Source organism: Alligator mississippiensis, chromosome 12 (assembly GCF_030867095.1).
Source record: "Alligator mississippiensis isolate rAllMis1 chromosome 12, rAllMis1, whole genome shotgun sequence".
Lineage (NCBI taxonomy): Eukaryota > Metazoa > Chordata > Crocodylia > Alligatoridae > Alligator > Alligator mississippiensis.
Genome location: NC_081835.1, coordinates 49,998,389 through 50,020,252, shown reverse-complemented (window position 1 = coordinate 50,020,252; position 21,864 = coordinate 49,998,389). Strand labels below are relative to the sequence as shown.

Here is a 21,864-nt window from a genome sequence, read left to right as displayed (position 1 = left end):
TCAGGTACTATAAAAAGCATTCCCCACCGTCCGCAGGTACATTTTGATACTTATGTTTGGTTACACAAATTGCATGCTTTGCCAGACCATTTGGGGGAAGGGTAGGGAGGGTCAAGTGGGATATGAAATATGTCCAATTTTACCTATTGTTTTTCCTCTGCAAGACTGCTGTGTTTGTTAAATGAGAGGGATTGATTTAATTTAGACCAGCAGCACTAACATCATTAGTATAGATGCATATTTTATTGTGGTCTCGATAATTGACATGATTAATAAATTCCTTACCATGGACTCCACATCTAAACCCCCTAGCTTTGCTTTACCAAGGTGAAGCTGGACAGTGTTGAACAGGGTTCATACTGGGCAAGGTAAATGTAACTACCTACTACATGAATAGAATTTTATTAAAGATCCTAAGTGTGAGTGTGGAGAAATCCAAACTATAGCACGCATCAGAGAGGAATGTCCTATTTATCATTTTAATGGTTGCACTGAAGACCTGAACTAGCCTACTGACAATGCTTTGCAATGGCTATCAAATCTAAAACTGTCACTCTAGCCTTATCCCTCAATGTCACTGTTTATAGGTTGTTCTGTCATTCAGTTGCTATATTCCATTCGAATAAATAAGCACAAGCAAGGAAAGGCAGGAAGCAGAATAAAAAGGGCTGTAGGAGCAGCAAAGGAATGCTGAATGCACAGCCTATGGGAAAGGGGAGAGGCTGCCAACTCTCCACTGGTATAAAAGGAATTACCTCACTCTAAGGTTCATGAAATATGAGACTTTAAACTTCTCCCTGATCCAGGACTGAATATTGCCCATTTTGCAATATTCCTTTTTTCTGTTTTTTTAAAAAATGGCAGCTGTCTGGAAGCAGATCAGAATTTTGGCATGCTAGAGTCTTGAGCTCCTTGTACTGTACACATGGTGCATGAGAGTGACTCAAGTCAATTCAAGTTGCTAACAAAGTCAGGAGCCCTAATGGAGGATACTAAATTTGAGTGTTTACAAACTGATTCTTTGACCTCTTGCACTTAATAAAGATCCCAAAAGTAGGATTACTGGTCTGGTATCCTGGCCAAACAACTCAAGTAATCGCTTTCTGCCTATTTCAATTTTCCTCCAAGTTTCAATTGGATACAGCAAACTTTTTCACTTCCTGCCCTGAAACTACTGTGGGTTGTATTCCCAAGCAGAATGGGCTATTGTATTTTTATTCCTAGGTTAAATACAATTCACTAGAGAGTGAAGTGATGCCTATAGATCCTGGATAGCTAACAGACAGACGTTGGGGCTCTGTGGAAATGGAATATACGCCATAAATATAGGATACTATTGCCTAAGGAATGTTGTTGTTTGAAAGATAATGAATAATAAAGTCTCTGTTATAGTCTGAGACAATTTATGGCTAAGTATGGTCTCAAATTGTGAAAATCATTATATGCATGGCAGGTAAGGAGGGTGCAAAGTCCAGGCATAACTCTGAATATTATCTAAGACTTATCTTGAAAAAGTATTTTATGTTCTCTAGCGATCTCTTTCTCAAAAGTGACATTAGTAACAAGCTTAGAATTTTTGTGGGAATAGAGTCATACATTTGCTGGAGATTACAAGCCTTTGACCCCAGGGCCCTCAGAGAACAAGGCTTATGAGCTCAGAACGCTCAATTTTCATGGTCAGAAATTTTAAATAAATAAATAAAATCTCTCATTGCCACAACTGGGAAAGGAAAGCTGATTAGCTGTGGCTTCTTCCAGTGCTGAACCTGGTTAAACAGCTGGCTCCAGAGTCCAGTTTGCTTTACTACAATACCACACCAGGGTAGGTTGCGTGTCTGCAAAGCAGAAACCTGAATAAATGTACCCTTCTAGGTTTTAAAGCATCATACCATTTAAGGTACTGTCCTTCATATAGACCAACCTTAAGTATACAATTCTGCCAAGAATTAGCTACCCAAGGCTAGAAAGGATGACACCTGTAGGTTCAAACTAGAAGATCAGTGAAATAAATCTAGAACAGTGGCATTTAACCTTCTGGCCCCACAGGCCAGATGAGCAGTGTTGGATCAGCTCATGAGCTGGATCAGTTCAGGATGGGACCATGAGTCTGATCCAGTATGGGGTCAGACTGTGGGTGCAACCCAGTTTGCCAACCCAGGCCTGCATGCTAGATCCTGCTATAGAGCAACCTTGCACACTGGCCCAGGCCTGTGCACCACCAATCTGGGGTGCGGGGCTCCCCACACATCTAGAAATTTGGCAGTGAGGGAACAGTGGCAGCATCACTTGTTGTGGCTTTGGCTATCACCACCCCCCCACTGCCAAATTTTCAGGCCCATGGGAAGCTCCATGATGTGGATGACATGGGCCCGTGGGCTGGGCTGGCCTGTAGGCTGGAGGTTGAGTGCCACTGATCTAGAATTTCAAGTTCCTGGTCTTACTGTTGCAGATGTTTAAGTTTTTTTCAGTTTGAGAACCTTGCAAATGTGTTTGCCCTTGTAGCAACTTTTCAGCAATCAGTGCAGGATTTATTTCAAAGTTAGAAGGCCTCAGTACTATGAAAACAAAAAACATGCCAGAGCACTATACTCCAACTCAACATCCTTGCCACATTCCAAATTAGGCAATTATATTCCGCCAGTGCTAAATATACCCATTAGTTTCAACTGCACACAATACTACCTTTTAATTATCATCCTAAACTGACTGTGCTCTGCTATACATTCTACTCTGTTTTTAAAGGGATTTCACTTGTGTGAAAGTGATGTGTTTTTATGCTGAGTTTTTGGTTGTAGCCGTGTTGATCTAAGGACATAGGCAGGCAAGGTTCTTAAGTCAAGAACCTTGCCTGCCTATGTCTTTTTATGCATATCTATATAAACATGTGCATGTAATACTCTTGTTCTGGAATAATCCAATATACACTTTAAAACATCACACTGGATGTAGCAGAACCCCCATAGAGCTCACTACCTGCCAAAGGCAAGCTTCCTTGCTGATGTGCTCAGAGACGCTTGGAATACATTTTCTAATGAGGTTCAGCTTTCTGTCTTTATCTGTTTTTGTGCTAGAGTATCTCCAAAGAAGATTTGCAAACTTTTGAGGGTTTATATTGGGGGTTTATTTTTTGCTACAACAAAACCTTTCTGAGTCAAATTTATAAGAACATTTGCCTGCAGGCGAAAGCCAGGCTTCAAAAGTTTTAAACTCCTTGCTGATGTAAAAGAGCACATTTCAGTGGAGATGGCCATGCCTGGAATATTATGGGTCACTGAACACAAGAGAAATACTTCAGCAACCTTAACCAGAGGCATCACTAGCATCCTTTCTACAGAAAACCAAGCAAGATCAGGAGTATGTGATATCTAGAATATTTCCTTCAGCCAATCATTACTCTTCTTAGCTTATGAGCAGGGATCCAGGTTTTCTGTTTCCCGAGGAGAAACAGAGAAAAATGCGAATTTCCCCCTTTACCCAAGGAAAGTACAGATTTCTAATTTTAACAGAGAAACCCAAGGGTTTTGCACTTTTGCAAAGAGCTCGATGCAGGCTGGCAGAGCTCCAGCTGGCAGGAGGGTGTGGGGGAGCGGGAGGAGGGCAGTCAGGTCAGGGGTGCCATGTGCATGTATGTGCACATGGCCACCAAGCAGCCTGGAGAACAGCTCCCCCAGGTAAGTCTGGGGGGTAGGGGGAAGATTAAGACCCCCATGGGGAGGGAGGGAGTGGGTTGGGCAGGGCAGGGACTGGGGCTGCTGCCCAGCCAGGGGGTGCATGGGGCTTGGGGCCCAGGGCCAGAAAGTGCAGCTGCAGGGCCCCAGTGGGGAGCAACACAGGGCCACAGGTGGTTTGTCCAGGGGTAAAGAGATGCAGCCAGCTCCCTGCCACTGTGCGCACTCCTGGTGGGCAAGGGGGACCCATGCCCCCCAGTTCTGTGCACAGGGTGGGGGCAGGTACAGGCTGCCCGCTGTGGGCTTGGGGTCCCCGCAGCCCAGCGGATGCGACCTGGCACTGCAGAGTAGAGCAGGGCCACGTGGGGAAGCTGCTTGCCATTGTAAGCTCTGCACTGCTCTAGCAAGGTACTCCCTGTCTGTGTGGCAGCGACACGGGGTTGTGCCTCTTGCTGCTGCCATGAAGGCAGGGGGTGCTTCATTAAGTGGAGCTCACAGCAGCAAGCCACTTTCCTGCATGGCCCCCTCTACTCTGCAGCACCGAGTTGCACCTGCTGGGCTATGAAGGCCCCAGGGGTGGACAGTAAGGCAGGGAGCCTGCACCCGTGCACAGACCTGGGGTGGCATGGGTCCCACCTGCCCCCCCAGGAGTGTACACAGCAGCAGGGAGTCACTCCCCACCACACAAGTCCACAGCAGGCAGGCAGCAGGGAGGGGGAGTTGGGCTCGGCCAGGGCTTGGGCGCTGCTGCAGGGGGCAGGGGGCTGTGGCCCCAGGTCCCTGGCCCCATAGCTCTGACAGCTGGGGGCCCCCTCTGGCAGGACTGGGAAGGAGCAGGGGGCTGTGGCTGGGGGGTAAGGGGCACCAGCAGGGCCAGGCTGCAGTGTCAGGGGAAGTGAGGGGCACCAGCAGGCCTGGAGGGCGTTGTTGGGGGGAGTCAGAGGCACCGATAGGACCAGGAGGCTGTAGGTTGGGAGGGAGGGGCACCAGCATGGCTAGGGGACTGTGGCTTGGGAGTGAGAGCCCTGGACCTATGTTCTGTGAACTAAGGAGGCTGAGGGAACTCTGATTTTCCATGATAAAAACCCCAAAATCAAACACCAAAATGTGTAGGTATTTAGAAATTATTTTATTATAATGATTGGGGCACTTCCAAATTGCTTTAATATTGTACATATATCAAGAAAACACTGGGTTCAACTGATACCTACGTATAGCGGCCTTCCATTTCAATCACAGTTTTGAGGGGGGTTTTATCAGAGAATCTGTGATTTTTTTTTATCAGGGAAAACCAGGATCGTTGCTTATGGGTGATATAGTGAAGTGCAAGCCACTAAGAAGAAAAAGCGTCTCTTATTACTCATTAACCAGTCCTCTATTGTATGTTGTCTTCACAGATTGTTTTAAAAGTTTATTTCAAATGTGTGCTCACTTTTGCAAGGTTTTTAAAACTGCTGAAAAACATATCTTCAATGTCTTTTCCCTGCTCTGCAAAGTAACTTCCTATATCATATTTCCAAACATCAGGCCCAAAAGAGTCCCAGACATCAACACTCCTACATTTAGCCAACCCTCCTTCCATTGACAGACAGCTCAATATGAACACAGTGAGGAGAAGTGATTGTATTATGGCTCCAGTGTACATGCCTTCTTCCATGCTTACCCAATTAATGTCCTTTTAAAAAAAAGAATAAAACATTAAGGGTGCAAGACGTTCTCAAGATTTATGCCCCAGGGAAGTAACACTGAGGTTTTTCCTTTGATCAGACTCCATTTTGGAATGGGAGGTTCCCAGGGGGTGCAGTAACCCGGGCTCTGGTCCAGATTTTTCTCTTGCACATCTGCTTTTGAGCTGTAAAGACATGAACTGGCATCCTTTTCTATCTATTCCCTTGCAACTCACTGAATCAATTGGGCAAGCTAATGAGCAGCAATGCAGTTGGGCACCCATGCCCAAGGACACCATCTCCATCTTTCTCATTCATCCCCAAGGAAAATATGCAGGGAGAATGTGAAGAAGGCTGTAGCTATCCTTCTCAGTTACCTGACTACTGTAGAGACTGCAAGTATTGCACCTTTGATTTAGGCAGCACAGAAGAGACACAAAGCTCTATAATGCTCTAAGCATCAACTAAATACATCTCTTCAGCACAAAAATAAAGTATCATCCAGCCATATAAAATGTGTTCCCTGAATAGTAGGACACTGATCTCCTAGGTTCTGACTCAGTTTAAATTGTGGCTGTTGCATAGAACTGGTCAAAACTGATGTTTAACCCCTATGGAAATGTCTGCTTTTTCAGTTAAAAAAAAGAAAAAAGAAAAAAAAAAAGATGGTAGCTGAAAAATTAAACTTCAGAAATGCCAGAGTAAAGCCTCATGGAAACTGTAGGGGTCAGATACCTCATGCCCACTCTCCTCTAGGGTCAAGCTCTGTGACTGGACTGTATTTCCCATTTTGCCCTGTAGTCTCCCCCCTTGTTTAGTGTATCATGGGAGCTCCACAGCCATAAGTAAAATCTGGCTGTGCAACCCAGTCCATGAGGCAGAACGGGGACATAAAGCACAAGAGCCACAACTCTCAAGAAACAGCAGGGCAGCATTTTTACATTGTAAGAGGACCTGAAGAATGCACTGAATTTGAAAGCCTCTCTCACTCTATCCCAAACATGCAATTGGTCCAATAAAAGATGTAATTCACAAAAATCCTTGCCTGTTGCATATTTCCTAGACCATCATGGCTACAGCAATACTCCAACATTACCATTTCTAAATTGAAATTAGGTGTTATTTTAAGTCATAGTGTTCACCTGTTAGTTTTTCTCAATAAAAAATTGACATAATTTGTGTAAAAACAGAAGATTTTGGCTAAAAAAGTCATTCAGCCAAAACCCAATTGTCCATAGAAAAGGAGGCCAGTGAGAGTTTTAGAGCCCAAAAAGACTATCATGGAATAATCATCGCAACAAACTGGCTTTCTGAAACACACACAAGAGATCAGAGCTCCACTGACCTTTCCTTTGTTCAGTGCAGTCAAGTTGTTGGCACCATAAAGCAGGAGCAGATCTACATGTGGGATTATTTAGGTTTCCCTTCAAAAGTACGGGTACACACTCTAGCCGCTTTAATGTGATGCCAAAGGCAGTAATCACTGATAGCATTAAGAGTTGGAACTGATAACAGACAAGTTCGAGTACTACCCTCATGAAAATCACTGAGTTGTCAAAAGACATAAACTGGCTGCATTCAGAAAGTTCATCTTTTGCATAGACTCTAGTTTGGAAGAAGCATACATTAATTCCTGACTCAGTTCATTATTCAGTTGGGTCTTCTTAATCTTTGTGGTAGTCATCTCAGCTTGACCAGAGTATACTCCCTCTCTCACACTGCATGCCACACAGTGTACATCCTCCATACCATGACCAATACAATCTGGAGTGGGCAGTTACATCAAGGTCAGAAAATGGGAGCAAAGGTACAAACCATTTAATAGGTATCACTGAAAAGATGGGGACCACAGAAGAAGCGTTCATGTCACGGCCCCGTCAGATTCCAACAAACCTGCAAATCCTGCTAAACACCTTGTCATTAACAATCTTGGCTGTATATAATGCAAACCTCTAACCCACAACAGGTTGATCTCACTGTAACCATGCTGTGTCACAACCATGGGCCTTTTTCAGGGCAAGCACTGACAGTGCTTTACAAGTGTAAACAGTAGGGGACTCACAGGAGTCAAATGGGACTTTCTCCTTTCCCAAGAGGAGACTGTGGACCTCATGGCAACGTGCAGTGAGATCTTCAGTCAGTGTGTGCAGAGGTGCTTCAATGCCCACACTTATGAGGGCCTGTCAGGCTGCATGCAGGAGGGAGGCCAGGTGTCCCTGCCCCAGCTTCTGCTCTGGGTCCCCCACCAACCAGCCTCCCTCACCTGAGCACAGCCCCGCTTTTTGCCCTGACTCCATATGGCCTCGAAGTAGAAGCTGCCTGCAGTGGGGCCACCACTGTGCATAGATCTTGCTGACTTGGCCCACTGGCTGCAGGAGGGGTACAGCAGCACTCACCATCACCCCCAGGTGAGCCCCCAACCCACTAGGCTCGTCACAGCATGTGCCCCAGCAAAGAAGTACTGGGCACCTGTCCCCAGGCTCTGCCCCCCACCCTGGGAGGGTGCACACAGCATGTACTGTACATCAGTGCTTCTCAAACTATCTGATGTGGTGGACCGGCAATTTTTTTTCCAGTGGGCCAGGGACCGGTGCCTGGTTCAGCCGGTGGCAGCAACTGCATATAACAGCGCTACACAAATGCACGACCAGCTGCTTCTTTCTCTTTCCTCACCTCACACGATGTGACGTCACCTGGAGTATTGGAACGTACGAACTGTGGCTTTATGACATATCAGTGTTATGCTTCTAAAAATATATTTCTTTCTTTCCTGGCAGCTCATTACGGACCAGCAAAAATATTTGTTTCTGTCCTGGCAACTCGCTGCAGACTGGCGACCAGTGGCTCGCTGATCGGCACCAGTCTGTGGACCACCACTTTGAGAAGCACTGCTGTACACAGTCTATGGGGAGGGGGGGAGCGAGGTTTGGTACAGGGAAGGGAGGGGGAAGGGCTCTGTGGTTCAGGAGGGAGGGGGAGATAGGCTCTGTTGTGCAGAGGGAGGGGAGAGGTCTGTTTGTGGAAGGGAATAAAGTGTTTTTCTGAGAACTGTCCACACTGAGCATGGTGCTGGGGGTGCACGGTGGGGCTGGGGTCTGCGGGTGGTCATCCAGGCAGGCTACAGCAGGGAGTGCAGGAACAGGTAGTCAGCCAGCACCTCTTGGACCTGGTGCCCTGGCCCCTGCTGGCAGGTGAGCAGCTTGCCCAGTGCCTCAGAAGAGAGGCCCCATCATTGTCGCCGCAGCTGGTGCTCCCAGTACCAGGTGTCCTCCACCTGCTGTTCCTCCTCTGCCTAGGCCTCATGGAAGAGAGTACCCTGAGCTTCACAAATGTTATGCAGCATGCAGGCTTTGACGATGACCTGGGGGATACTGGCCTTGGTGACCTCAAGGTGGGCAATGAGGGTAATCCAGCATCCCTTCAGGCAACTGAAGGAACACACCACCAGCACGGGAGTCCAGCCCAGGAACCTGTTGAGTGTGCCTGCCAAGGGTCCAGCTGGCCTGTGTAGGGCCATGTGAGCCAGGGGAGGAGTGGGTAGATGGGGTCCCCAATGAGGATCACCATGGTGCCCAGCTGGAGGTCTGGCACCCTGAGTGCGAAGCACCCACTCTCCACGAGGGATGGCTGGGTGGAGATGCAGAAGATGTGGGCATTGTGGGCGCTGCCCACCCAGCCAGCACTCACACTGGTGAGGGCACCGCAGTGGTCAGCAATGGTTTGGAGCATGATGGAAGCCCCACTGTCTATAGTAGAGGCAGTCGGTATGGAGTGGACAGGTGATGGGTATGTGAGTCCAATCCAGGGTCCCAATGCACTGGGGGAAGCCCAGGGTATGGAACCCCGCCGCCACCTCCAGGGCATCATGCATGGTGTGCCTCAGCACATCCTGGAGGGTGCCACACACCTCCAAGACGGCCTCCCTGATGGTCATCTTGCCCACACCCAAGAGGTGGCTGACATAGCAGAGGCTGGTGGGCATGGTCAGCTTGAGCAGGGCAATGGCCAGCCAGGTATCTGTGGGGAGGGGCCTCCACGTGGCGGTGGCCTGCTGTTCCAGGTGCAGATGGAGCTGCTTGAGGAGCTCCTGGAAGGTAGCCCGGATCATCCAGAATGACTCCAGCTACTGCTCATCAACCCACGTGGTCTGGACAATGTGCATCCACTGGTCCTGGCTGGCCAGGCGGGCCCACAGGCCCAAGACCACATGGACAGCACCAGTCGTGGAGTTCAGGTGCATGTTGTCAGCATCCCTGCTGACAGACCTCAGCCAGGGGGTGGTCGCCACAGCAGGCCAGCACATTGAGCAGGGTGGCCAGCAGGAGCCCAGGGTGCTGGACATCACTCCCAGGGTTTCGGGGTGGAGCAGCCATGGCACAGTGGGCAGAGGCTCCAGCAACAGAACCACAGTGTGCTCACACCATGCTCTGCATACTGCTCCAGACCAGGAAAGCAGGTGGCCAAGGAGCAGCACGCAAGGCTGACTTTTAAAGATGGCGGGCAGCTGTAGGCGGGTGCAGCTGATGCTCCAGCTCCCCCTGGCTGCTGCAGGGGGCCGGTGCAGGGCTAGAGAGGGTGGGAGCGGACTGCTACCACAAGCAACAAATCTGCTCCCAAATGTGCACATGTATAGATAGCTGCCCAGGGTGTGTTTACTTCAGAGTGAATTACTCTGGAGTAAACCCACCCAGGAACATTTGCACACACAGATGCACCCAAGAGATCCTTGTTTCAAATACAAATGTGCATCCAAAGGTTGTTACAAAGATGATAGTTACCATCCCATTGCTAATCTTTTATAAGGTCTCAATTCAACAAGGTACTTGAGCATGCGTCTAGCTTTAAGCATGTGAACAATTTCTTTGAAGTTAATGCTCACACACTTAAAATTAGATTCATCAGCATGGCCTTGCTGGATAAGATCACAGAAATGCTGGAGATGGGCCAACTCTAGCAGCTTCCTGTCATCTACCATGTCTTTAGACCTCTTAATTATTAGCTTCAGACCTGGAAATGGTAACAGTTATTCTGACAGATACCCTTCTTAGGGCTACAAACAACAGTTGGGGACTGGACCCGATGATCTCACAAGTTCCCTTTGAGCCCTAAACTTCTGTGAATCTGTGTATTCGTCATATAGGCAGTGTTTAATGGTCTGTAAGGAGGGAGGGACACTGATCAGTTTGTTTTCTCCTATCTCTGATGAAGAATGTATTAAAAGGCACCCCGTGCGTGTGCGTAATATGTATATACTATATACAGTTGAATCCAAGATGAGGATGTGTCTCCCCTTTTCCCCCAGTCAGCAGGGGGAAAAAAGCCACATCCTCAATTCAAGTACAGCCCAAGGCAGGCAGCAGCTAATTTCCGGCTTTGGTCCTGGGCTGGGAGCTGAAGCTGGAGCTGAGCCACTGCCTGCCCTGGGCTAAAATAGCTTGTTTGACAGGGGAGGGGTAGGGCAGTTGAAGGGAGTATAGGGGAGACCACGGGGTGGAAGGAGGTACACCTGCAGATTTCCCCCCCATGCTTTGTCCCCTTGTGCCTGCCCCCTATCCCTTATTCTCCTCCTCCCTTACCTTCTGCTCCAACTTCAGCTCTGGTCCCTCCAGTCCCAATCCAGCCCAGCCAAAAGCTGTTGCCACTTCTCCCTGGCTGGGCTGGGTTGAGACCAGCGCAAGACCACAGTGCTGCTGACTGATCCAGAGGATCAGAACTGCAGCAAAAGGTAAGTAGGGTGGGGGCAGAGAGTGTAAAGAGGGCAGGCATGAGGGAAGCTGGGGTGGGGGAGAGGGCATAGGCATGGAGGGCAAGGGGCAGGAAGCAGTCACAGAAATGGAATGGCAGGCAGCAGGGGGGCATGTGGCAGGGGGCACATGTTGGGGGGCAGGCACAAGGGACAGGGATTCCTTCCCCCTCACCATTGCTTTCCTTGCCACAGCAGTGGGGGGGAATTAAGACACCCCCCTAATAATTAGATTCTATGTATGGAAAAAATATCACAAATATATCCTTTTCTTTGTACAGAATCTAATTACTAGGGGGAGTTATCTTAAATTTGAACTCATCTCAGATTTGGGTGAATATGGCGTATACATGATATATGGAACCACTCCATATAATGGTACATTAAAACTAAAGGAATCACCATCATCAACTGCATCTGCAAGTGCGTATTCATATAGATATTAATATTGATATAGATAAACCTAGTTGAATATATTCAGGATAAATGAAATATCTTTGGTCTATGTTTAGTGGTGGCCTTTGCTAGTTGTATTAGATAACTAAATACAATTTTGCAATTAAATAACTTCAGTATTGATGTTTCTTGTAATGTGGATATGGAAGTACAAGAGACTAATCTTGTGGAAATTTAATCTAATTACAGTAGGTACAACTATGAAGTTTTTAAAAGCTAATTTTGTAATTATAGGTACACACACAGTTTCCACAAGCTTAGGCAGTTATGACAGATCTAGAAAACTGAGTAATTATAAATATCTCACTAAAGCTTATTGAAAATTCTGTCACTACCACAGTCGGTTATTTTTAATGATTAGAAAAATTGGCCCTGAAAAAGTAGATGAGAAAATTTTACACTTACCTGAACATGATCTGTCCAGTTCTCCTGAGTCATGCTTTTCTGAAAAGACAAAAATAAATCTAGGAGATTTGTTTCACACCAAGCTGAAATTTAACACACAAACCTAAAACTTGGCATCATCTGTGATTTAGGAATGCAATCTGGTATGCCCTGAAAATCACTGGTTCTCAAATATCACCATGCAGAGTGCATTAGAGAAAAGCATAGCTTAGATTAATTAATTCAGACAAATGTTGAACTATAGCACACAAGACAAAACCTTAACCTACATTTGCAGTATGAATGCTACACAAAATCCTATCCAGAGGACACTAAAGCTCCCCAGAGATTTTATGAAATAAAGAAAATCCAGCAAGACTCAGATTAGAGTGGGTACAAAGCTACAAGCTTTTGTGAAGTCAAATAGTGTAAAACTAGAGGAGGCACTCCGCTTCACAGCATTCCTTCTTTTCATATTGTGCTTAGCACTCACAGTATATAAGAAACACACAAGGTGACTTCATGCCTCTTCAGGCAATTGAATAATGCAAAAAAATTGATATCAGTACTATAGAATCATAGAAAATTAGGGTTGGAAGAGATCTCAGGAGGTCCAACCCCCTGCTCAAAGCAGGACCATCCCCAACTAGATCATCCTAGCCAGGCTGTATCTAGGTGGATATTAAAAACCTCTTAAAAACCTACTGTGGAGAGACAGCTTTGAAAAACATGGCTTATAAAGGGGAAGTTGTGTTTAAAGTAATGGGGAAAATTAAAAATACTGAAAGGGTCAGTATTTTAAAGTATTCAGTCAACTACCTGACTGAATAGGTAGTTAACCTTGTTGTAGTATCTATACTGGCTGAAGAAATGGCAGATCAACTTGGCTTTCTACAGAACCCACATCTATGAATGGAAGAATGCCTTCTGCAGGGCACCTCCAACTATCAATGAAGTTTGTACGAGCTGAGGGCATGCAACACTGCACGAGGATGCCAGTCCCATATAAGGCCCTTTAAGTCCCTATAATTAGCATAACTGCATAATAAAACATACAACCAATGATCAGTTTATAACAACTCCATCTCAGTGTTCACAGCAGCAATTTTTGAGCAGAAACAATCCCTTTCAGTATTACCATATGTTTGTCTATCCATATATTTCTAACACTGCTACTACATTGTTCAAATGCAAAATAAATAAGCAAACATGCACCAGCCATAAAGCATACCTCAACAAACCTCTTGTAGAAGAGATATTTCAGGGATCCTAGGTGTTGCTGATTGATGACATTAGGACAAAGAGCTGAAACAGGGAGAAAAGGCCTTAAAGTCCACACTACATCTGCACGTCCTCCTAGACAATGAGTAATTTTTCCAACTATTCAGTTGGTCTAATAAAAAATATCACATTTACCCAAATAACCTTATCTGCTTATTACCTAGACAGTACTTTTCCCCTCCTCTTATATGAAAATCAACGTCAAGCTCATGATATACCCTAGGAAAGATGCCAGCCATGCTTGGAACTTTAGGACCAGGAACATTCTGAGCTTACTTATGCTGTAAAATTGCTATTTGCATTTTAAAACGTAAGTATCAAGATTAAACCATAGCTCCAGGGATCCAAGGCTATATTACTCCTGAATGAGTGCATCCTCATGGTGTTTGCCTTATCTTTCTTGAATATCTGCATGCAGACAAAACCTTAAATTACTAAGGGCCCGAGTAACTTCGGAAAATGGGATATAGGCTCCTAAGCCACATAAGTGATTTTGAATATTTTACACAGAATTTAAACTCAGAGCAACAGTTTGGCCATAGTTTAGCCACTGAAATATTTAATTGTTAAAGTATACTCTATTAGGCAAGGGTGACAATGTTTTTGCTGAGTTAGCAGAAGAGGACAGACAACCATCAGATGGTAGACAAAGCAATAATGAGGAATGACAGAAGAAACCAAAAAATTGCATGTACATTGGGCAATTATGTGAAAGCATAGAATGGCAATGTGTCACAAAAGTGGATTATTAATGTGCTGGACAAAATGAAAGAATACTCATTGTTACTGGAATTTATAGGAAGCATCATAGAAAAGTACATGCAGTAGCAAGGAAAATGAAGGTAAAATGTAAAACAAGGTAACAAACAGTATACTGTGAGATCTTCTAGGGTCAAGTTTGCTCTTAGTCATATTGCTCTTGATATCCCTATTTCAGTTGCCTGCCATGCTGAGATACACTAGCAAATGCTATTTCATTATTACAGCAGGGAGTCCTATTTCACGTCCGTTTTATGTGGATCACCTGAAACTACCGTGCATGATTGGAATGGTTCCTTTACACTCTTCTTACAACTTTCAGGGGGAGGGGTTTATGGAGGGTGTAAAATAACCAGTTCCTCATCTTTCCCCTACCCCAGAGAGTGAATTTTGCATATCATAAAAAAGCAAATGACTGGGCTGGAGGCCTTTCTCCATGAACTGCAAAAATCTCTTCACTGGCCCTGTTTGGGGTTGCAAACAGCGCCCCAAAGTTGGGCTTCTCACACATTTGTGAATATGAAACTCTACTTAGTTAACATCTAGAAACTTAATCATAACCTATGAACAGACTGAAGGCAAGCTAGAACTGCACCTTACAGACTAACTATATCAGAGCTACATAAACTTTTGTAAGCAACAGCTTATTTTATCAGACACTAATGAACCCAGGTCTTTGACCTGAGCTTCAGAAAGGATGCAGGTTTGCAAAGAAAAGAGGGGAAAGTGGCAAGGATACTGGATGTCCAGAACCATTTCGTCTGCCCTAGCCTCAAGAAACTGAGTGGTATTTGGACTACACCATCTTTTATAATCTCATGAGGGCAGTTTGGGGGCAAAAGCCAGCGGGTCACTGTTGGGTAGAAGTTAATGAACTTGTGTCAAGAGACTCACATCCCTTCAATGAATATGAGTTCATTGTGGCTATGCTCATAGATAATGCTGTATGTAAGGCACTGCAACTTGACAGCAGGGTTGAAAAGTACTGCAAGAAAACTACTAGGAAAGTACTGGGAAGATTTCCAACCTGAGAAGAGGAAAGGAAAAGGGTATCCTTCAAAAGAAAAAGGGTATCCTTTAACACTGCCTCGATGTACTTGAATGCTATTTGTGGACCCCCAAATTAAAGTCACTTTGTCTCTCTCATCCTTATGAAGATTTGACATTTTCTGCACAGTGCAAACTTATACTCATTGATCTCTCTCCAACATAACATCTTTTAAAGATGCTTAATCCTAAAACCCTGTGGGATACTACCGAAGCTTCTTGGGGGCTGTCACCCCTGAGATGCGCTGAACTCACACATTCCACGGTCGGAAGCTAGTAGTGAGTTACCTGAGCAAGCGCACAGATTTCTAAGCAGCTCGCTTCTGCCCTCTACTGTTTGAATACCTGAGAAATAATCATACAAAAAACTAGAACTCTTGGTTCCAAAATGATACCTTTTATTAGACCAACTGGAAAATGGCAAGAAAACTGTCCTTTTCTGCAAGCTTTCCTCCTAGACAAAGAGTAATTTTTCCAACTATTCAGTTGGTCTAATAAAAAAATATCACATTTACCCAAATAACCTTGCCTTATTATTACCTATGCAGCACTTTTTCCCTCCTCTTATATGAAAATAATGAGAAATAATAATTTTTTACATTGCACAGTCAGCTCTGAGTTTAAAGGTTGGTAAAAAATGTAATATAGGAATACAGGAAAGTGGGTGACAAAACATGAGAAAAAAAGCTCTATTATTTCAACTGAAGCACTATTTGACAAGTTAAGGTAAAGGATCATATTTACAGCATTCAATAGAGAAGTATTTTAGTTAATTTATCATGCAGCTCTGAGGCAGCATCTATACAGCTCTTTCAGCTGGCAGTGCAAGCAATTTCCATCACTTCAGCTCTTTAGCTGTAATGGACATGGACATTCATTTTCATTGACCCTAGTGAGGAACTCTTTACATCATAATGTGCCACTCAGAGCCAACTTATAAAATGAGCTTTACTTTTTGAGTGCATCTAAGCTTTCACCTAGTTGTTGGGTGTGGGGTTTTTTGTGTCCAAATTATGTCTTTTGTCACTGAACTCCTCCTGATACCTGGTTAATTTGGGGAGAGATAGTGGGATGTAGCTTTATAACTACATCAACCATATACCCTCCTCCTCCACCCCCACACACCCCACTGCATAGACATTTTCCCTGTCCATTCTGTTAATTCAGTCTCTAAGGTAAGACATATTTATCCCATAATAATAAACAGACTCCTCATACCAAAACACACTGACCCACCACTTTATGTGGGATGATGAGCTTATGAAAATGAATAGCTTCCCCATATTGTTATTTCACAACCAGATGCCACTTCTGCCCATCTTCTTCCTCCAACTCCAATAAAACTAATTAAATGGAATTTGCATTCACTTGACTGGGGCATTATAGGAACTCAGCACAAAATCACCAGTTCTTCGTGCTCTGTAATGTGTGTCAAGCAGCAAATAGGAACATATCGGAAGAGGACAACAAACTATTAGATACGTATTTATCTGCTGACACCTGGCTCTGATATACTGAATCAATTCTGTTCTATCTCATGAGCCTCAGGACTGGCAGCATTATGTGTTGCTTTCCACATTAAGGAGTGGTCAGCTCTTAAATCCTGCTAAAGAGTCCACAGGGTTCATTGTGCAGGGAAAAGCAGGCGCTTCTAGCTAATGAGGTGTGAGGGCAAATCTGGACTAGCCAAGAGCTGAGTCAACAAATGGGTCTGCTATACCTAACAAACTGTTTCTCCTTCCACTGCTTCTTACTGAAAACAACCTCTCCTTATGTTGCCAGCCCTAGCTACTTTCATGGAGTGGGAATGAGCAATGGAAAGGAGGCATGAAAGGGAAAAGGTGGACAACAGAAGAGGGAATGTGGCGCGGAGCAGAAGCCGAGTCCAAGAGGATGAGGCCAGGTGGCTAGGATGGGGATTCATCCTCCTGTGACTGGATTATCGGTAGAGTCCTAGCTAAGAGGAGACCTGGTCAAAAAAGAGAGCATTCAAATACAATTTTCAAAAATTCAGCCAAACCAACCCCTTCTTACTTTTCACAATGTGAAAAATTTAAATTTAAAAAGATCATCTCTAGTCATAACCAGCAAAAAAGACACAGAGGATTACCAGGAACAGGGAGAGAAGTCAGAGGGGAAAGGGAAAGGGGAACTCATGTTAACTCAACTGCCACTATCACAGCTATAACTTTCAGGGACACTAGCCTCACTGCTCTGAAGACATAGCTGATGGACTTTCATTCAGCCCCTTCAAAGCTATTTCCAAGGGGACTGGAGCAGATCCTGTAGTCTGATACACGATGATGTCCTGGCTTGAGTTCCATGGGAGGCTGGACAAAAATAAATATTGCCAGTTCCTCCTAGGGACTACATATTCTCAAACACAGCACCAGTAGTGAGTGATTCTCTCCACAAACACTGGAGAAGCACATCTGGGTGGGGTCAACAACTCCATAGTTGTCCAATTAGTTTCTATTGGCCCCATTCAATCCCAGCAGCAGAATCCTGTCAAGTAGGACAAAGTAGCTTGAACTGACCAGAAGGACCAGGACATCCAAGAGATTATCTGATTCAACATGTCTCTAGGTGACCTTTCAGGACCAAATCTAGTATGGATACTCAGATGGAAATGAATGCTGGTTTCCACTAGACTGAATTGCTGGTTAAAGTATGGGCAAATGCCTTTTCTGATGCAAGTGCTGTCACTTTGCAGAGTGCAGATTATACCTCACATTTGTACCAAATGCAAGTGCATCCTTAAGAACAGCCAACACCTGGCAGTACGTGACTTGACAAGCAGCATAAGTACTCTGCAGCACTAGCCAGTGTGCATAGACACAATTCCACAGGCATGCTGTGATTTACACAAAGAAAGCTGCCGAAAAGTTCAAACTAATTCCACAGACACTGCACTAACAGAAAAACATGACCTGGCAGGCAAGGCAAGTTTGAGAGAGCAACACCTTGCTCGAGCAATTTTGAAAAAAAATCCTGCACTAACAATAATGAGAGTTTCAAATGAAGCAAAAGAATGACTCCTTTCAGGCTTCAGGAGCTGTGCGGGGGGCGGGTCCTGCAGGTTTTTTTGACCCCTGGATGTCCAGGGGTCAAAAAAACCTGTGGGGGGGAAAAAAACAACAGAGCAGTGCACTCACAGGCAGCATGCGCTGCTGAAAAGTGGAGCTGGGCTCCCCAGAAATGCGCTACAGCTACCAGTAAGGCTTTACCTGGCAGAAGCACCACAGCTGCAACCCCAGGAAGTCCTCAGGACCCCAGGTAAGGCTGCTGGGAACAGCCTAGTGCTGGACCCAGCCTCCCCTACTGTCCCTGGGGTAACTTGCCATGCACCAAAGCATGCGTAGCACAGGCATTCCCTGGGAACAAGTAGCTGTGGCACAAGATGCACTGCTGCTACTTGTCCCCAGGGAACCAAATGTCCACACTCATCTGGATGTGGCCCTTATAGTTTCATAGTTTCATAACTGGTAGGGCTGGAAGGGAGATCATCTAGTCTGACCCCCTGCCGTGGCAGGAAAGAGTACTGGGGTCAAACGACCCCGGCCAGATGTTCGTCCAGCCTTTTTTTAAAGACTCCCAGGGTAGGAGCCAGCACCACTTCTTTTGGAAGTTGGTTCCAGGTCCTAGCCACCCTGACTGTGAAGTAGCGCTTCCTAATGTCTAGCCTGAAACTACCCTCCACTAGCTTATGTCCGTGGTTTCTTGTAACTCCCAGGAGTGCTCGGGGGAACAGGGACTCCCCCATAGCCTGCTGGTCCCCCTTGACTAGTTTGTAGACTGCCACTAGATCCCCTCTCAGCCTTCTCTTGTGGAGGCTGATCAGGTTCAGGTCCCTCAGCCTCTCCTCGTAGGGCCTGCCCTGCTGACCCCTGATCATGTGGGTGGCCCTCCTTTGGACCCTCTCCATATTGGCCATATCCCTCCTGAAGTGCGGCGCCCAGAACTGGACGCAGTACTCCAAATGCAGCCTGACCAGTGTCACATTGAGGGGGAGGATCACCTCCTTGCACCTGCTCGAGATGCATCTCTGGATGTATGACAAGGTACGGTTGGACTTCCTGACCGTGTCCCCACTTTGTCGGCCCATGTTCATTGTGGCATCAATGATGACTCCAAGACCCTTTTCTGTCTCAACACTGGCGAGAAGGGAGTTCCCCAGCCTGTAAGTGTGCCGCTGGTTCTTCCTCCCCAGATGCATTACCCTGCACTTGTCAGTGTTGAACCCCATCCTGTTTTCATCGGCCCACCCCTGTAACCTGTCTAGATCAGCTTGCAGCCTGTTCCTTCCTACTAGTGTACCCACTTCACCCCACATCTTAGTGTCATCTGCGAATTTGAACAGGGTGCTTTCTACCCCCTCGCCCAAGTCACCGATGAAGATGTTGAATAGTGTGGGCCCGAGGACCGAGCCCTGGGGAACCCCACTGCCCACATCCCTCTAGGTCAAATAAGACCCATCCACCACCACCCTCTGGGTGCGGCCCTCCAGCCAGTTAGTGACCCATCTGACTGTGTAGAAATCAACAGCACTGTCTCCTAGTTTCTTACTGAGAATGGGGTGAGAGACCGTATCGAAGGCCTTCCTGAAGTCCAGAAAGACTATATCCACTGCGACACCCACATCCAAGCACTTGGTGACCTGGTCATAGAAGGCCACCAGGTTGGTTTGACAAGACCTGCCCCTAATGAACCCATGCTGGTTGCCCCTGAGCATAACATCCCCTGCTGGCCCTTCTTGGACATGTGCCAGGATAATTCTTTCGAAAAGCTTCCCCAGGACCAAGGTAAGACTCACGAGCCTATAGTTTCCTGGGTCCTCCTTCCTCTCTTTTTTGAAGATGTGGACCACACTGGCCCTTTTCCAGTCCTCTGGTGCATCGCCCGAGCACCATGAGTGCTCGTAGAGCTGTGCCAGAGGTCCAGCAATGACCCCTGCTATTCCTTCAGCACTTTGGGGTGGAGATCATCAGGACCTGCAGATTTAAATCCATCTAGTCCCTCCACAAGTTCCCTGGCAAGGTCTTCATTAACTCTAGGCCTATGTGTGCCACCCCAGTTAAGTTCATTATGTTCTTATGAACTTAAGGTTCACCAGTACAGGGGGCCCTACATGGATTGCAAAGAGTACCCCATTCTTCCCCATGATATTCTATTAGAAACAGCTAAAATCCTCCAAACCAGTGGTTTGTTTCAAAGTCATTCACTATGTTGGTTCCTCCTCATGCCCCTGTCTACATTATCCTCCTGATTTCTTCTTGTAGACTTGAAGGCAGACATGCTGTGATGACTAATACAATGGGTGTATTATACAGACAGAAAAGGAGTACGTTAATAAATATCCTGGTGAACTGCAAGCTACCAAGAAGAAATATTTACGGTCATCATTATTTGTAGCTATACTGCACAGTGTATTATAGCTTCAACTTATGGCTACAAAACCTTTATTAATCCAAGGGGTACAAACAATTCCAAAAGCACACCACCATGTGGGTCATTTTTCTTACAGCCATTACATGCAACATCTAAGACTCTCACAAAAAGAAAAAAATCTCTATGCCTGAGTTTGCTGGGCTTGCCCTTGAGAACACTTTATGTATGAACAACTTCACCATTCACCCTTCCTCCTCAGTTTTGTCTGTTTGTGGGTCTATCACAGGTTTAAAATGTAATTCTTTCACGTCCATTTATAAATTATAAGGAAGCATAATGGATGACCAGGCCTGTGAGGCAGAAATTCTTGAGGTTTAACCCTGAATGCACCATTGACCTGCTTCGTTATTTTAAACAATTCCCTTAACCTCTCTGTATCTCAGTTTGCAAACCAATACAATGGGCTTTGTTATACTTACAGACCCCAGAGGAGGCTGAGAGGATTAACTCACTAAAGTTCAAGCAGCACTATAAAGTTGGAAAGATGAATATGAAATACAGTACCACTGCTAGGTATCATGAGAGTTACAACTAGGGTTACAGATACCTTTCATTCCAAGAAAATAAGATATGCAATAATTTGTGCCGATGAAACAATGGGGTTTGTGAACTGAATGGATTGTGTGCGACTTTGGGGATTGAGGCAGACCCCTGAGCTGGACAGAAAGTAGGTTACTTCTCTCAGAAGTTTGCAAGACCCCTTTAAATTCCTTTCAGCAGCAGCTGCCAACCCTAGTTCTCAGGAAAGATACGAAGGGTTATGTGCCTCCTGCTTCCCATGGGTTATCTCTACCAAGTTGACGGACTCGTAACTCAAAAAGCCAGAATCCTCAGATGAATTACGTGCAGCCTCTTATGTGAGTGGGATGGAGCCATAATTCAAAGCTGACCATCTCATGTTTATGTAGAGCCATTCTCAAGTCAAGATTTATTTCATATCATGGAAGAAACAACCTATTAGTCACCTCCATCTAGGTTCTTCGACAACACTAAGTGATAATTCCCATAACTTTGAGCTTTGTTTTTAAACAACTTCAATTAAGCTCTGAAAATCCCTTGATAAATTACAGCACAAATTCCTTGCTGGACATGGGGAAAGACAAATTAGCTTCATGTGTTGTTCAGTGGACTAAATGATGTATTTATAACATGACATACCTGGATCTAAGTTATATTGTTTAAGGAGCCTGAAGACCAGCTTGCTCAACATTTTGTGGTTAAATTTATCCGGTCTGTAGTTGAGCAAACCTTGATACTGCCTGTAAGCAACAAATAAAACAAAAAGCAAAGTGTCATTATAAGTGGATAAGATACTTGCCCCTCTTAACAGTAAAACCTGACCATCAGTACAATTCCTGTACCATTTCCTGATCCATCTGGGAATGCCTAACCAGAGAGGCTACAGTATTCC

At 45.4% G+C, this 21,864-nt stretch overlaps 1 protein-coding gene across 12 annotated transcripts in view; it reads right to left on the bottom strand.

Moving 5' to 3' along the window:
• Positions 1-21,864, bottom strand: part of EXD3 (exonuclease 3'-5' domain containing 3) — a 457,407-nt gene that overhangs the window by 277,746 nt on the left and 157,797 nt on the right. For all 12 annotated transcript variants that reach the window (XR_009455884.1, XM_059715506.1, XM_019475746.2 and 9 more), the window contains 3 exons: positions 21,612-21,712; positions 13,150-13,223; positions 11,940-11,978 (listed from right to left, as the gene is read on the bottom strand). Coding sequence is in view for 11 of the 12 variants with exons in the window: in XM_059715506.1 (XP_059571489.1) it covers positions 11,940-11,978; positions 13,150-13,223; positions 21,612-21,712 (214 nt within the window). In the remaining variant the exon portion in view is untranslated. The remainder of the gene's footprint in view (positions 1-11,939; positions 11,979-13,149; positions 13,224-21,611; positions 21,713-21,864) is intronic.